Here is a 17292-nt window from a genome sequence, read left to right as displayed (position 1 = left end):
GGGGATAAGGAAGGGCAGGCCCCAGCTTCCCAAACCTCGAGGTAAGTGGTGCCTCCCTGAGTGGCCCCAGCCCTGAGGCAGAGCTGATCCTGCCTCTTGGGATCTGTCTGGGGGGGTCAAGACAGCACAGACTACAAACCACCCACATTTATTTTATATATGGGATGTGTGGTCCCAAAATGGAGCTAAAACTCCTCTGAACTCCAGACTTGGACACTCATTCTGAATAAAGGAAAGTGTGATCAGGATGGGAGAGTCCAGCTGGAACCTCATCTCCCCTCCTAGCCCAAGGGTGAAAAGCAGCAGCTGCAGTTTGATGCTGGAAACAGACACACACACTGCAGTGGGGTCTGACCCTGTGCCAGGGACTGCCACCCTGTGCCCTTCACCCCAGGGCTGGGTGGGCACACACTGCCACGAGGCCTTGGCAGGTCCTGACACGGAGCCAGTGGTGCTGCCAGGAAGGCCCAGACCCCCTGCACAACCCACAGGGGTTTCCATGCAGCACCTCCACACCTCCCAAAATGCCTTTTCCTGCAGAAGGGAGGAGGACAGTGAGACACTAACACTGGCTGAACTCTGATGGACCCTGCAGGCCCCCAGCAGCCCGCTGTGACCTGCTGACCACTGTCCACTCGTGCTGATGACCATGGGAATCCCAGCCCTGATTTTCCCAGAGTTAAGGGAATGCTCAGTACCTCTCTGCACCAGACCCAGTACAAGCCAGACTGGATGCTGCCTTTTGAATGGGAAATTCGGGGTCACAGTCAAAGAGCAGGAGGTCAGCATTAAGAGGGAAAGCAGCTGTGCCCCTCCAGGCTCCCTGCAGCTCCCACTGCTGCTCTGTGGATGTTCCTGTACAGGGCTGGCCAAGGGGGGAAAGCAACAAGGGGGGAAAACAAGCACAGGCATTCCAGAAGGCAGAACTTCAGTCAGCCATGACTCAGGAGAAGAAAGTGCCACCCACTGCAGTGCCCGGGCCATGGAGAGGGCAGTGATGCCACACTGAGTCAGGAGCCACCCACATCCCCACCCATGCCCTTCCCACAGTGCCAGGGCTCCTCAGAGGGTGCCAGGCTCAGCCTGTCCTGAGCCCAGGAGTTGTGACAGGAACACAGTGCTGTCCCGGACAACCCCCTGCACAGTTCTGTGTGGCTGCAGGGAGTGACAGCAAATCCTGATTTGTCACGGCCAGCACTGAGGAGCTCTGTCCCTTTGTGTCACACAGGCGTGGTGGCAGCGAGCTGGGGTCACCTCAGTGGGACACATGGGTACCAGAGCTGCTGCTGGACACAGTTTCTGTGGATCACAGCTCACCTGCTGCTACTAACATCACAGCACACCAGCACCAGCATCCTGCATTGCCCTCCCTCCTTCTCCATGGCTTCCTCCAGTTTTTGCCCTGTAAAACCCAGCACAGCTGAGACAAGAGGATGAGGCTTGAAAAGCCTCTCCCCAAGCACCAGCACAGACACCCAGCACAGCCTGGCTGCTGCTCATCACCATCTCAATGCAGCAATTGGGCTGTCAGCCCCAGTGCCAGGTTTTGTAGTTCATACAGGAATTGCAGGGCTATCTAATCCCAGATCATACACTGCAGCCAAAACCTAAAACGAGAAGGGAGGCAACGAGCCAAACCAGGGGCACATGAGATAGAGGCATGAAAAGAGCAAGTGGAGGCTGGGTTTGCTATGAGCACAAAAATCCCTCTATCACAGAGTGCTCCCCACCCCGAGCATGCGGATTGTCCTTCCTCAGGGCTCTCCACACCCTCTCCTGCACGTGCAGCCAACAGCCACCGTGCCCTGAAAACCACTTTGGACTGGCAAGCCTGCCCACAGCATGCCCTTAGCTGTGTCCTTACCTTCTTGCAGAGAACCATCTGGTGATCAAAGAGAAAGAAAACTCGCTGCTGGTTCCGTCCATAAGGCTGGTAAATCCAGGACATCTCTCCCGTGTAGATCAGCTCCGAGCTGCGGTCCAAGATATCGTCTCCCTGGAGGGCACAGGGAACGAGGCTGGGTCAACTGCACTGACATGTTTGTCTTTGCATGATGGGCAGAAGCAGCAATTTATTAAGATTTTGGCCCTTCTGCAGCTGTCAAAGCCACCCCATCTGATTTTGGACCAGAGACTGGGATTGGGGGATAATTCTGAAGGAAGGGGAATAAATGAAGGAGGTGTGGATGCTTGAAACATGGTCACTGCAGCTCACACTGCAATGGGGAAAGAGCTGCCCCAGACACTTGCCCCACTGCCCTCTCCAGGTACCCCCAGACCCTTGGATCTTGCTGCAGGTGCTGGTGGCAGCAGGAAAACGAAGCGCCTTCCTCCTGCCCACCCTGGAGGCACTTTGAATTCAGGGCACCAAACTCCCTGCACGCCCTCCCTTTAGAAGAGCAACCCAAAGCACTTCTCCTCCTGAAATCTCCAGCCAGCTCCAAAAGCCTGGGACACACTGGGGCAGCAGTTCCCCATCTGTGAGGCTGCCAGAACTCAGCCCTTTGGATTGCTGCCTCTCTTCTCACTCATCCAGGCACTGCCAGTCCCTTCTCCCAGAGCTCATTAGAGCTCCCCACCTCCAAAATCCTGTCAGGACCACCCTGGCTCCTGTGGCAGCCCCAGGCACCCCCGGCTGCCCAGGCCTCCCTGCTGGCTGCCAGAGTGCCCTCACCCTTCCCTGCCTCCGGCAAACGCTTGTTTTCCTCTCCGAGTTTTTTTTAAGGATTCATGAGCAGATGGTCTTGAAAACACAGTGCTCTCTCTCCCACTCTCTGAGAGAACAAATGCACTCACCCTCCACTAATTGGAATGAGCTGGACTTTTTAAAAAGTTAATTAAAACCTATTTATTAAAAATGGGTGAATTCACCACCACCTGCCCCGTGGGCATCTCAGCGGAGCAGCGCGGAGGGAGGAGGCAGGATGGCTCCAGCTGAAAGGTAAGGAGCAGCACTCAGGAGCAGCACTCAGGAGAGCACTCGGAGCAGCAAGACAGACAAGAGCTTTTTTTCCTTTTTCCTTTTTGGCTGTGAACTACTGCAGTTCTGGCTTTGATGCCAAGCTGGAACTGATTTCTGGGACGAGAGCATCCCAAAAATCCCAGCAAACAGCTTGTCGAGGTTCAGCCAGCTATGGGGGGCATCTAGCTAGACACACACTTCTGGTGCTGCTCGCACTTGCAGGTGCCAAGGCAGCCAGGAGTCCCCCCCAGTCCTGGTTGCGTGGTGAGCATTTCAAACTGCTGCTCAGGTAAATGTGTAATTAACCTCTCAGCATTGATTGGGAGCGACCGCCTGTGTCCCCAGGCCCTGTGACAGCAGCAGCTTCATTAAGTCACTGCATCACCAAGCTGCAGCACAGACTTCCAAATGGCTTCAGCCAGGGCTTTATCCACCTCCCTGCCTCACTCCGGTGCCTGTGCTGCCCCAGGGGCTAACGAGGGGTGGCTTCCCAGGGACACAGAGCGTCACTGCCCACAGGGATGGGCTGTGCCCACCCAGTGCCTCAGCAGGGTCCCACTTCAGCCTGGCCAGAGCCCAGGACCGAGTGCTGCTGCCACAGCTCAGGGGGACATGAGCCCCAGGACAAGAAGCCCCTGAAGAAAACACACCAGCCCCAGAAACTGTGAGATTTCCTGGCTACACACGAGCTTACATGAAGAAGATTCCCACAAGCCTATGGATGGGAGCTTTAGGAGAGGGGGCGAGCTTAGGAGAGGCTGGCTGCTAAAAATAGCAAGCCAGCTTTGTCTCTTACTCCTGTGGTAGCATCCGAAGCCTGAGGACACACAGAGGGCTCTGTAAACACTTCTACTTGATTAGCTGAATCCAAACTGTGTAGTCCCTGCAAGCAACATAAGCCAAAACCATCCAGATCCGAAATGATGGGATTTGTATTGCATTTCTTATGTGGGAAAACAATTTCTACATCCAGTCTATAGGCCAGAAATAGCTGATTTCCCACTTGGGGTGAGCAAATTGGGAAATACAGATTGCAAAGAGTTTGGGACTGGCACGTGGCTGTCAGAAGCAGCGTGTCCGTGGTCCTGCCCTGCTGTGCCAATTCCCACAGCGGAGCCGCAGGGCACAAACTCCCAAACTCCAAAGGCTTTTCTTGTCCTGACACACTTGTACCTCCCTGAAGAGCACAAATTGTCTTCTCCTGGTCCCCACTGAGGGGTTCAGGGGGCAGTTGCAGGGTGGGGGGCAAAGAGGGACATTGGCTTTTCAGCTCCACTGCCACCGTGGCTCCCCCAGCACGCCTGGATCCCTGCTCCAGGCAGACTTCCCCAAATGTCTGCCCCAGTCCCACGCCTCCAAATCTGTACAGAACCAGGGAAAAAAAAAAATCTCCTTTTTCTCTCCATTTTTTTCCAACTCCCACAGAGGACGGATCATCTGTATCCTTCTGTCAGTTAAGATAAACCCTGCTGAAAAAGGAAGAGGCTGAACTTTTAGTTGCTCTGAACTGGCAGACGTTCAGCAGAGAGCAAAGCAGCAGAATAGCCAAGAGGAACCCTGACTCCTGACACCTTTTCCAACCTGAGTTTTGACCCAGAAGCCTCCAAAAACCCCCTCAGCCCTTCCCAGCATCCAGGCTTTTCATGCACATCCTGCAGCATCCAGAGTGCAGCCACGGCAAGCTGCCTCCTGTCTTCCCCACACCAGAGCCACGGTCCCTGGTGTGCAGCTCTGGGAGCAGAAGGAGCCAGCTCTGGGCTGGATGTGAACTCCCCCCAGCCCTGCCGTGGCACACGGAGTCCCCAGGCCACCCCTGTGTGACAGCTTGGGGTCAGCTGCGCTGCTCCTGCCTGGAAGGATGTGCACCCCCAGCTCCCCAGTGAGCACCATGCTCTGTGATGGGCAGCTGGCAGGAACCACCGAGGTTCAGGAGTGTCATAAATAAGTGGGAACAGCAGGACACCAAGGAAAGGCTGGCACTGAGAGCTGCTCCCCCTCCAGACACATCCCTGGGCTTGGGGATGCTCGGAGCCCACCGGAGCTGCCCCCAGCCCACCCTGGCACGGCCCCGTGCTGTCCCTGCTGGGCACCAGGAGGGGATTTGTGCCCTTTCAGCTCCCAGGGAGCCAGCAGGGCTCTCTAGTGCCTGACACTGCTGTTCTGCAATTAGAGACTGACAGGCTGATTAGCACCCGGGGCTACACTGAGATCACAAAAAGGAACGCCAGTGAAATGTTGTCCTTTTCAACAAGCTCAGTTCTGATACCTTCTGTTGCTGGGGGGGAAAAAATAAAAGAAGGAGAAAAAAGAAGGCTCCATTTCAGTCCCTGCCGTGGTTTTTTTTCCCAGGAGGATTTCTCATCAGGCTGTCCTCACTTTGCTGGCTACAGGCAGCTTCCTTTCGTGGCACTCTTGGATTCACTAATGCAGTATCAGGCTGAGGCCAGTGATTATAGATTACATAATTAAGGGCAGCAAGTCTTGATTTAAAGGACCCGTAAATAACAGGAATGAGAAGACATTTAAAAGGACAACGCTCATTAAATTTCTCAAATATCTATATATTTCTCCCTTCATGGAAATTTAATACTCTTGAAAGCTGCCACAGTGGCAACCCATGGGAATCTTTGGCAGAAATATCTAAATATATACACAAACCAAAGTAATCTGTTTAAATAGCAAGTCCAAACCCATCCAGGCTGATGAGCAAGGCTCTGTCCTCTGCCAAACCTGGTTAACTGTCCCCTGTGAGATCAGGGACCTCCACAGATCTCCTCCCAGGGAAGGGGAGCCACATCACCTCCCTCCTGTGAGAAAACTGGGCTAAAAGGGAAGCAAGTGTTGCTGGAGAGCTGGAGAGGGAGCCTGAACTGCTGCAGTGATTGCTGCTTCATTTTGTTTTGATGTAGTTCAAGAGCTGTGTGAAAAAGCATAAAATTGAGCAATTCCAGGTGTGCTGAGGCACAGACCTGTTCTCCATCTCCACATCATCCATACAGGGCACTCGGGGAGGCTGAGCTGAGCCCTGCCCTGCAAAAGAGCCCAGATCTGCCTAGGAGCAGAGCCCAGCGAGCTGGGCACGGTGGCACAGGTGACACAGGTGACACGGGTGGCACAGGTGACACAGGGCTCCTCGGGCTCACAGTACCCATCTGGAGGGCAGGAGAAAGGACCAGGAGCAGAGGGGAAGGCAGGGATGTACCCGAGGGGTGTAAATACAGCCCTGGGGCTGGCAAAGACTTGGAAATGATGATGGGCTTTGTGGAAATCTCTTTTCATCCCGCTCTGTGTGTGTGTGGAGCTATTCCCACCACGCTTGGAGGGCTGGAGCTCCCTCAGAGGGCAGGAACAGGGGAGGGAGAGAGCAGCGAAGGCTGCCCAGGATGCTCTGGCTGCCCCTTTGAAGCCAGCTCTGTGTGCTGGTTTGCCTTGCTGCCTTTAAATGTCACTGGTCTGATCTGAGGGTGTGTCACTGCGAGCAGGGGGACGATGCTGAGCCGGGGGAAATGGAGCTGGAACATCAGGGAACACTTCAGAACTGAAAGGCACTGAAAGGGCTCGGTGGGAGGTGGTGGAAGCCCCAAATTCTGAGCCATTACCAGCTCAAAGGACAAAAGGCACTGGAGGACTGCTGTGGGCAGCACCTCTCTGGGTCTGTTTATACGCTGGGAATTCAGGTTATAAAATAAATAAGTGACTCACACGTGGCAGCAGACCAAGCCAGGCTTCTCAGTCAAGCCCACATTGCCACAAATTACACAGGAACTCATCTCAGAGTGACTGGGATTATTCCTGATTTACAGCAGCCGGTGAGATCAGGATCTTCCCTTACAATTCTGCTCAGTCATTACTTGGCTAAAGATGCCAAAGCTGCCAATAATTCCATAAGACTTCAGGCCTGGCTGTCCCTTGTGCCAGGCCACCCTTTCCTGGTCCCACTGGCAATATAAACAATCAGATCCTGCTTACAGGATTTCCTGGGAAAACCTCTGGCTTTGGTCAACTCAAGGATATTTGCAGTTTTCAAATACTCACCCTGATATTCACCACCATGGGGCCATGCATGTGATAAATTTTTATCCTATAGAGGGGATAAAAATGATGACTAAAATATAGGATTCAATAAAATCCCTCTGCTTAAAGCAGCTTGGACACACCCTTACCTTTCCTATTTGTTTTAGAATCAGCATTCCCAACAACACCTCCACTTGCAAGAAAATGAGCACACATTTTATACATGAGAACATTTCAGATACTCCTTCACTAAGTGTTTTTTGTTTGGTTGGGAATTTTCCCTTCTTCTTTAAAATATCTTTTTCCACCATCTCCTGAAAAAACATGGGTAAATTTAGAAGCAAAAACGCAACTTCAGAGCAGAGAATCAGCATCATTAGTCTCAAGATGCTGAGGAAAAACAGACATTCCTCCAAATGAAATATTTCCACGTGCTGCAACATTCAGCCACTGAAATAATTCGTGAAGTGCCAACGTGGTGGGAATTTGGGATTAGCTCTATCTTGCACCCTGCCTGCATTTCTTGTGGAAAAAAGACTGAACTGGTGATTTTTTACACCTGGTTCCTGTTTTCTTGCTGTTTCCAGGGGGTCTCAGGAAGGCTGTGCTGTGCCTGTGCTCTGGAGTCACTGGGATGGACAGAACAGGTACAGAAAAGTCAGATTAGAGCAGGAGCAGGGCCAGGAAAGCTGGGAATTCCAGCTGGGGGTTCCTCCCTCTGCTCAGGGAACTCCACACAGACTGGACAGGCCTTGTGGCAGCACAGCACTGACAGCAAGCACCAACTGGGAGCTGTGCTCCTCTCCCCAAACCAGAACTGTCCCTTCCCCACAGCCTGGAGAGGCTGGGGACACACACCAGGAGGTCCCTTCTGTACCCCAAAACTGCACAGGAGACAAAGCTCTGAGCCCTCAGGGGGTGGGTGAGGAGCCAACCCTGTCCTGGGGACATCCCTGCAGCCACCGAGTGGGATTTGGGGTCTGCAGTGCCTAAGGAACACCTGCACACTTCTCAGCAAATCTAAGCACTTCCCATAAGATCCAATCTTTTCATTTCTCCCACTCTCTTCCTGCATTACACTGTGGCTCACTCCTGGGTATTTTGGGTCTCTGTGCATCCTTCTGGCTGTTTCATGGACAGCTGTGCAGTGGGGGCTGGATCTGGTGATTCAGAACTGCTTTAGAGGAAGGAATCAGCAGTGAAATCCTCTGCTGGGTTCAGCTCTCAGCCTCTACTTTCTCATCAAAACTCTGTGCCTCTTCTTGATCCAAAATCCAGAATAAAAAGGGCAAGGAGGGTGTTTTGCTTTGACCAGGAGCTGTGTTCCCATGGCATTTCTGAGCACACCAGCAGCAGGCTGTGCTATTTTATGAGAAGCTGAAGGATATTGCTGCAATAATGTGCTCAAAATCTGGAATAGCTGAAAAAAGCCTGGAAGAATAATTTGGCAAGTGCCTGAGGATGGGATGGAGATAAAGAATGGGTACTGCTAAGCAGGACTGAATTATCAAGGACAGGGCTAAATAAAAATGAATTATCAACTGAGCTAATGGAAGAGAAAAAGCAACTGCTATTCCATAGATCCTGTGTGGAGGTCACCTTGGCTTCCCTCTCACACATGAATATTCACTGGCTTGGAATGGATCTGGTCTTAATTGAGATTTATTTACAGTGAGGGTCTCAGAGCTCCTCACAAATGACCCCCATTAGCTCATCCCATGGCACACTCCAGGGCTGAGCGTGGAGCTGATGTTCCTGTGCCTCCTGCAGAGCTGTTTCCTCATTCTGGAAATGAGTCTGCGTGGCAGTGAGAGATGTTCCTGAGCAGTAAAACAATCAGACACATTGTCTGTGCTCTCTGCTCTCCCAGCCAGCTACAATCCCAGCTCTGATTGCTGCATTTATGTGTTTTATTGTGTGTTTTATCACCAGATCCAGGGTGATAAACCTCCATCCTCCATCACAGCAATGAAGCTAGTTCAGCCAAGGAGGACACAGGTGATGCACCTGTATTTTGCTCCCTCTCCTCCCCGCCTTCCCAGATCTCTGCCAGAAATAAAAGAATTAAAGGATGAACGCCTCTTTCCCATACACTCATTTCCACAGTATGATCCCCACGACTGGAATGTGGAGTTATTTCAGACTTCACAAGTGAGGAAGCCGAAAGGCTGCTCCATCACTCTGATTATCTCCTTGCTGAACACATGGGCTGATGACAACAGCGAGAGGATTTACAAAAACGTTTGTCCTCAATCTGCTGCAAAACCCTATTTATGGATTACTTCCATACAATGATTTTTAAAAATCAGGGATGAAAAGAAAGGAAGAACATAATTTTAGTATGGCTTTTCTTCCAAACACATGGCACAAATGTAGAGACTGAAGGCCTGCTGGTGAGGAATCCTTCTGCTGACTCTGCCTTCCCTGTGCCTCTCAGCTCCTTAATTACACCATCACTACACATAGGGCTGGTTCAGAAATATCTTTAAGTGGGATGTCATTTATAAAATGCAAATAGCATCTTTAACTCCAGTTTAACAGTTTGGCTTCCAGTCATAAAGCAACCACCAGAAGGATTTTCTTCATTTTCTTAACCTCTTGCAATTTCCAGGGCTTTTTGCTACATCTTTCCTTCCCTCCTCCCCAGTGACACAGCACAGAGGCAGAATGCACATGGTGTTTGCTCCAAGTCTCACCTACTACCAGCACTGCAACCCCAAAAGCCACTCCAGGTTGCTAATGATGAAACTGGAACTGGATTTTCTTTAGGGTACCATTAACGTTTGAGCACCACCCCAAAATCACGACTGTGCCGTCTCCACCCCAGGCTTCATCCCAAACTGTGGGAAATGAACTACAGGGTGTTATTAGATAATCCAAGGAATTTTCCAGGTTGCCAGGCCAGGTTTACTGTACCTCCCAGTCCAGGACAGAGGCCTGCCACTGAGCTATCTTGTCGATGTTCTCCAGCCTCCGCTTGCGCTCGTTGATCTGGAGCGTGACGTTCCTCATGACGGCGAGGGCAGCGGCCACGTACCTGTAGTCACTGGACACAGAGGGAAAGGCCATCAAAGGCAGCAGGACATGCCCAGGAGCCTGTCACAACCTCACAGCCCAAAGGGACACGGGCAGGGGTGACCCCTCAGTGCTACGATGGGATTTTTCCATCTGGATTGTCACAACGGAGCAGCTCGATGGATACCGGAGTTGGGAGCCCAGTCTGGCCTCTACCAGCTGAGCACTGGGGAGCCCTTTACAGCCTCAAGGAGCCCAGCTGAAGAGCATTCTAAGGACAGGCTGAACACTTCTACTGCCTCTGTCTTTCGACCTGGATTTTTCTGGTTTTAAAATGAACATTTAGTAAAGGGCTCATTTAGACAAAGACCAGAGCACTTTCCAAGCCACTCCCAGAGCAGTCACCCCGTGGAATTCACTCTCACTGCAGATTTCAGGTGAGCAAATCAAACAACTCGTTTTTTATTCCCTGCATGGCCCTGTGAGTGCAGTAACAGAGTGAGAACAGGCTCCTGCCAGGGCCACTGAGGATGATGATCAGTCTTTTCAAAAAGTGATGCTGAAATCAATGCTATTGATTCCTGCCCTGTGCCTGCTTTTCCATTCCAAGGAGCTGCAACGTTCATTTCCATTGGGAAGACAGGCAAGGCCAGCTGCCACAGCACCACCACGATGTATTATTAACTTAAGGGCTGCTATTGATTGCTGACTAATGAGAAAAACTGCCATCTTGGGCAGCTGCAGGGGGAATGGCTTTATTGATTATTGCTAAGGATTGTGCTGGTGACAGCTAAAAGAGGGGTGAATACTGGGAATTAGATCCCCTCTCCATGTGCTCCCAACAGGATAAATACTAAGAAACAAACACACCATGATATACAAAAAACATTATTTGCTCTTTTGGCATCCTTGCTCAGATGAAATCTTGAGCTGAGTTTTCATTTGGTTCTTAAATTCTTATGTCAAAAATCGAGGTGTGGTTAAAAATAATCCCACAAATTCCAGGACAGCAGGTCTGAGCCTTCAGCAAAATACAGGAAAATAGAGAATGGGCTGCCTGATATATCCATCACAGAGAGGTCTGCGTGGCGAGGGACCTTAAAGCCCATCCAGCTCCACCCCCTGCCATGGGCAGGGACATCTTCCACTGTCCCAGGGTGCTCCAAGTCCCATCCAACCCAGCCTTGGACACTTCCAGGGATGGAAGGGATTGTGCTACACAATGAAGAACTTCTTGTGCTTCCCTTTGTGTGAAGGGAGCATTGGTTGTGTAAGGCAGGAAAGGAGCTGTGCCAGAGGGCATCAGGGTGGCCTGGAGAACATCCATGAGTTCTACGGGGAAACAGGGAAGTGCCTACAGCCAGGAAGGCTCTGGAGAGGCAGTGAGAGGTGCAGGGTTTGCAGACAGTCACCAGTGATCTCCCAGCAGTGATCCTCATGCTCAGAAGGGAGGGACTCCCGGGCAGAATCTCCTCACATGCTCCTACATTCCCAACTCCAGCTCCCTTCTGTTCTGTGAATGCTAAAGATTCCAGCAAGCTGCACTTAGGACTGTCCTATATTTAATTAATTTTAAACTGGAGTAGATCTTTAAGAGGTGAACAGATGTGGCTTTGTGAAAAATTCAAACGAACTAGGCTGCAGACAGGCAGGGAAGGAGGGAGGCAGGCTCTGAGCTCACCCCCATCCTGCCTCCATGCAGAGTGGGACGGTGCCAGCCGTTTATCTTGGGAATGCTAATTCCCTAATTCCACTGAGAAAACCCCAGCAATGTTTTCCTGTCATGCTGTAATGAAGAAAAGGCTCAGGACTGAACTTTTTGGGCTCCCAGCCCACGTCTGTGGCAGAGCTGGCAAAAACTTAGAAGAAAAAAACAACAGGAGCAGAGCATTTGGCCATGAAGCAATAATAGGATCCCATTAACCATGAGATGAAGGTAAATAAATGGTTTGTCAATTCTGCTGGGGCTGCAGTGGTCACTTCCAAGTGCTCCATCAGAATCCAAGTCTAGATCCTTGCCAAGCATCACGTGCTATCTCTGGGGAGTGTGGTCTGGATTCTGGTTTCAGCATTGCCCTGACCTGGTCCAGGGAAAATCCACAGCTCTGCAGGTGTGGTGGTAGTGAAAAGGAAGGAAAAAAGCAAAAAGGGGATCATGTTCCTCTGTTAGATGAAGCTCACATCCCTGCTTTCCCTGGGAATCCTGTGTTTTCCCATGTTCTGCCTCACTCCAGGGCTGGATATGGCACCCCTGTGCAGCCACAGGTTTCCTCCCCGTGCTGCCAGAGCTTCAGGGGTTACACCTCCTAATGCAAGGTGAGCAAACCTCACCTTGCAAACCCTGCCTTCCCTTCCCAGAGCACGGAGAACAGAAGAAACAGGGTGTCCATGGCAATCCAGTGCCACAGAGCCCCCAGGCTGAGTCACCCAGCTGCTGCTGACCACGGGAGAGCTCCCAAGGCTCCTCAGAACACGACTCTGTGTGGTTCCTTAACAACATGGTGAGCTTCAAACATCCCAAAGGGAACAGAAACATGCTCCCAAAATAACCCAACCCTGCTGTTATCACACTGCCCACATCCCCCCCTTTGCTGTGGTTCCCATAACTCACAGATGGTCATTTTAAACACCCTCCTGTTGGGAAGCCACATCTGAGCTCCCAGCTAGTCCTCCCATGGCTGCTGAAGGGAAAACCCACAACCTGTGGGATCCCAGAGCTGCTTTCTGATACCCCAAGATTCCCACGAGTCCATTCCAAGTTTGATTTGGTCTTTGAAAAAGCAGGAATTGGATCTGAAGCCAAAACTTGACCAAATTGGTGATTTTGGGCATATGGCTACCCTGAATCACTCAGACTTGTGGGTGAGTTCAAAGCAAATCAATTCATATCTGCTCACAGCACACTTCTGCTCTGGGCTTGGGAAAAACAAGCCATCAAACATTTGCAGAAGTTTCTGAAACATCTCTGGTCTTTTCTGTTCTCACTTGTTTTTAAATGGGTTTTGGAAAAAGTAAGAAAATTGGCAGGGTAGGAACAAATCTGCTCTTACAGGGCCTGATTTTTCTTTCACCTTATTTTCACAGCAGTAAATCCCAAGTGGTATCACAGACACTGCTCCTGATTCACAGTGTCAGGCAGCCAGGCTGATTGTCCTCAGCAGCAGCAAAAGAGATCCTGGAAATTTTGGGAAGCAATCAAACTGCGGGTGCTCCTCTGAACCCAAACTCCATGGCAAAACCAGAGATGGGACTGGGCTGAAAAGCTGAGCAGGTTTGGAGCTCTGCCCACATCAGGCTCCAGCTGCAGACCCTGGCCCTGTACTCGCTGTGCCCAGGTTCTCCCCAGGAGCAGGGAAGGAGCCTCTCAGACCACTGAATGCTAATTAGGTAATTTTTCCAGTGTAACTGGTAGCATCAGAAAGTACATCCAAGGGTAATGAGTTCACATGTCTGATTAGAACAGAGCTGAGTGTGTCTCCATCGAGAATTGCTGCTTTGAGAAGACTGAACTGTCTGCTAACCCTTTGTCCTGCTCTTGTTGATCCAGGATGTCACAGAGACAAGAGCTGGACAGAGAATCCCAAGCCCTGGGAGGGGGGCAGAGCAGTGGACAGAACACCCCAAGTCCTGTTGGGAAGGAGCACTGGGGAGAAAACCCCAACCCTTGGGTGGGATGGAGCACTGGACAGAAAACCTGGAGCTCTGTAGGGAAGCAGCACTGGACAGAAAGCCCCAAGCCCTGTGTAGGGAAGGAACACCGGACAGAAAACTCCAAGCTCTGTTAGGAAGGAGCACTGGACAGAAAACCTCAAGCTCTGTTGGGAAGGATTACTGGGCAGAAACCCCAAGCCCTGGGTGGGACAGAGCACTGGGCAGAAACTCCCAACCCTTGGGTGGGAAGGAGCTCTGGACACAAACTCCCAACCCTTGGGTGGGAAGGAGCTCTGGACAGAAAACCCTAACCCTTGGGTGGGAAGGAGCTCTGGACACAAACTCCCAACCCTTGGGTGGGAAGGAGCTCTGGACACAAACTCCCAACCCTTGGGTGGGAAGGAGCTCTGGACAGAAAACCCCAACCCTTGGGTGGGAAGGAGCTCTGGACAGAAAACCCTAACCCTTGGGTGGGAAGGAGCTCTGGACACAAACTCCCAACCCTTGGGTGGGAAGGAGCTCTGGACACAAACTCCCAACCCTTGGGTGGGAAGGAGCTCTGGACAGAAAACCCCAACCCTTGGGTGGGAAGGAGCTCTGGACAGAAAACCCTAACCCTTGGGTGGGAAGGAGCTCTGGACACAAACTCCCAACCCTTGGGTGGGAAGGAGCCCTGGAGAGAAAACCCCAACCCTTGGGTGGGAAGGAGCCCTGGACAGCAATCCCCAAGCCCTGCTGGGAAGCAGCCCAGGAGCCCGGGGGTGCCTGCTGAGGTACCTGTGCTCCTGGGCCGTGTACTTGAGCAGCTCTGCCAGCTGCAGGGGGTACTTGCAGATCTTCTGCACGGGCGTCAGCAGGAAGCCGTCGATGGCGATGTCGATCATCTGCTGCAGCAGGCGGCACGCCTCGAAGAAGTGCTGGTACCTGCTGTCCTTCATCAGCTTGGAGAGCTCCATGCACGCGTCCAGGTGGTTGTTACAGTACTCGGAGTAGATCCAGAAGCCGTCTTGCTGTGAAGGCAGAATGAGGACGGGTCAGGCAGGGCTGGGAAGGGCAGGGCTCCATGGGGTGTGTGGAGGCTGGTGGGCCGACAGGGAGAGAATCCACAACCGTCCCCTGGAGGGAGAACCCTTCAGGAGGCAGCCTCCTTTGTCACGGTGAGAAAAAGGCTTCTCCCAGCATGCCTTGCTGTGACATGCAAATTCAATCTATGCCATTGGCCCCAGCACTCTGCCCTGCCCCTCCTGTATAAACCCCTGCTTTCCCTGCCTCAGTGGCTCCTTAGTCACTGAACCCTTCAAGGAAGGAGCACAATAAAGTTCTCCTTGGATCTCCACACGATTTCTCCTTTTGCGTCGCCCGGATCCCGAAAGAGCTGAAATCACCCGGCACGAGCACAGATGTGCCTGTGCCCCCAAGGTGTCTTTGGCACCACGCTTCTTCAGGAAGGTCACAGCACTCTGAACAACTCCTGCCACAACAGGGATACTGGGCGAGATTCCTCCTGGGAGAGTGGGGAGGCCCTGGGGTGGAATTCCCAGAGAAACTGTGGTTGCCCCATCCCTGGAAGTGTTCATGGATGAGCTTGGAGCATCCTGGTCTATAAAGGTGTCCTGCCCACAGCAGGGTCTGGAACAAAATGATCTCCCTGACTCAACCCTTCCAACCCAAACCAGTCTGCATTTCCAAGAAAGCACAGCCCAAGCAGGAGCAAGGACAGATCTTACAGTGCTCCTCCTGTTTGGAAGAGGTGGTGGAAAAGGAGGGACTGCAGACAGGGACCTGTGCTCTGACACATGGCTGAGGTCTCTGCAGGTACAGGTGTGTTACTGTGAGTCCTGCACAGAGCTGTGCTTCTTCTCAGCTTCAAATCATGCAGGGAGGGTTTAAAGGCACAACCCAGCTTTTGGTAAGTCAAGAGGATAACCTTGTTATTTCTACAGCTCTTTCCCTGAAAGATCCTGAAACACCTGGCAAGTGTCTGGGGGCTGGATATGTTTGAAATTCCCTTTACCAATGGGGAATCCATGGCACTATGTGGATTTCCCCAGGAACAGAGCCCCAGAAAACACTAAAACAAACAAAAAACCCACTCACACATGTCTCTCCACATTTTCGACTGTTCTAACAAGTTTCTTGGTGACTGTTTTCTTGGAATGTCCTTTTTCTGCCTTCACTGACCACAGACTGTCACCTTTAACTTGGGCTTGATTCACCTGACCCATGCAGACAGGGCAATGAAAGGATTTCAATCCCAGAGAAGGATTTCACTGGGAAGGAGATGGGCACAGCCCAGCACCACAAAATAACTCTGAGACAGCCCAGGTCAAAGGCAGGTGTTGCAAACCAGCCAGTTCCACTGAACTGTGGTCAATGCCTTCCAAAAAAAGGACAGATTCTGTTTAGCCAAGACAGCCTGCCCAGCAATTACTTCTCAATCCCTGAGGGTCCAAACAAGCTGCTTCTCTGGGAATAGGGATCCAGTATCCTTCCCATCCCTATAGCTGACCCAGCCATGCACTGACAGCTCTCTCTTCCTGAATAAAATGAGGAACAAAATGCCTTGGAGATCCCCAAACAGGATCTAAACATCCTCACCCCTTGGTTTCCCAAATGGTTAAGCAGGGGCAATTTATCAGGAGTTTATCAGCCAGCTCTCAGCCCCTGTCTGGTGACAGGCAAGTGTCAGATCTTCCTCCAAATCGCAGCAGCAATTCTTGCTATTGTCACTATCAATGAATTGACAGCACAGCCTCGAGTCATGACATTTGAGTTACTGATTCTCAGCAAGATTTCCTACATCTTCCCAGCACATAGGTGCAATGTGATGCTGCTTTTTTCAGGCTCTGATAAAAACCAGCCATGATAACACCTCATGCACCTTCTCAGAGGAAAGCCCAATGAGAGGCCCAGGGATGTTTAAAAGATGCTCTGAAACTCTTTAGGGATGTCCTGCTGAAGTTTCAGGAATGTTTATCAGGAGTCTCCTTGATAAGCAGTTGAACTGCTGCCCTGACACAGCACAGGAGCTGCAGCACCTGTGAGCTCTGATACCCTGCTCTCCTCTCCCTCCAGGAAAGCCTCCAGCTCCAGGGCTGGCATTTGTTTGACATTTTCTGCCATATTTACAACATTGGCCAATATATCAGCTTTTGCAGGAGGTGGTTTGTGGAACAGTAGGATGGACTAGGCAAAATCCTCCAGTATCTTCTCATCCATGTGATTCAGATGTACTGGGGGTTATCCAGCTGCATATCCAAGTTCTCCCACCTCTGTATCTCCCAAAGTACATGGAGAACCACAGGGCAGACCCTGATCTGTTACTAGAAGAGGTTCCTGCCTTTGGAGTTTTTCTCTCCCTCCCCAGCCCAAGCTCTGGAGGGACAATGCCTGTGGCCTCTGGCCACAGAGAACAGGCACAGCTTTCCCAGGCAGTGTCCTGGGGAAGGCTGTAAGAAGATCAGAGAAAAGAATGAGAAACAATCCTTATCTTCACTTGCTGCACCTGGTGTTGTGCACATGTGGAATGTGTTAGGGAGATTTGTTTACCAAAGGATGATTTCTTAACTGGCCAATGGTGATGATGTTTGGATTCAAGGACCAATTGGGTCCACCTGTATCATGACTGTAAGGGCAATGGGTTTCTAAAT

At 51.4% G+C, this 17292-nt stretch overlaps 1 protein-coding gene across 13 annotated transcripts in view; it reads right to left on the bottom strand.

Moving 5' to 3' along the window:
• The window catches only part of ARHGEF9 (Cdc42 guanine nucleotide exchange factor 9), a 161633-nt gene that overhangs the window by 26812 nt on the left and 117529 nt on the right, over window positions 1-17292 (bottom strand). For all 13 annotated transcript variants that reach the window (XM_021525292.3, XM_021525293.2, XM_021525291.3 and 10 more), the window contains 3 exons: window positions 14420-14652; window positions 9893-10022; window positions 1865-1996 (listed from right to left, as the gene is read on the bottom strand). In XM_021525292.3, the coding sequence (XP_021380967.1) occupies window positions 1865-1996; window positions 9893-10022; window positions 14420-14652 (495 nt within the window). The remainder of the gene's footprint in view (window positions 1-1864; window positions 1997-9892; window positions 10023-14419; window positions 14653-17292) is intronic.

This window comes from Lonchura striata, chromosome 14, assembly GCF_046129695.1.
Source record: "Lonchura striata isolate bLonStr1 chromosome 14, bLonStr1.mat, whole genome shotgun sequence".
NCBI classification, from domain to species: Eukaryota; Metazoa; Chordata; class Aves; order Passeriformes; family Estrildidae; genus Lonchura; species Lonchura striata.
This window is presented reverse-complemented; position numbering and strand designations above follow the sequence as displayed.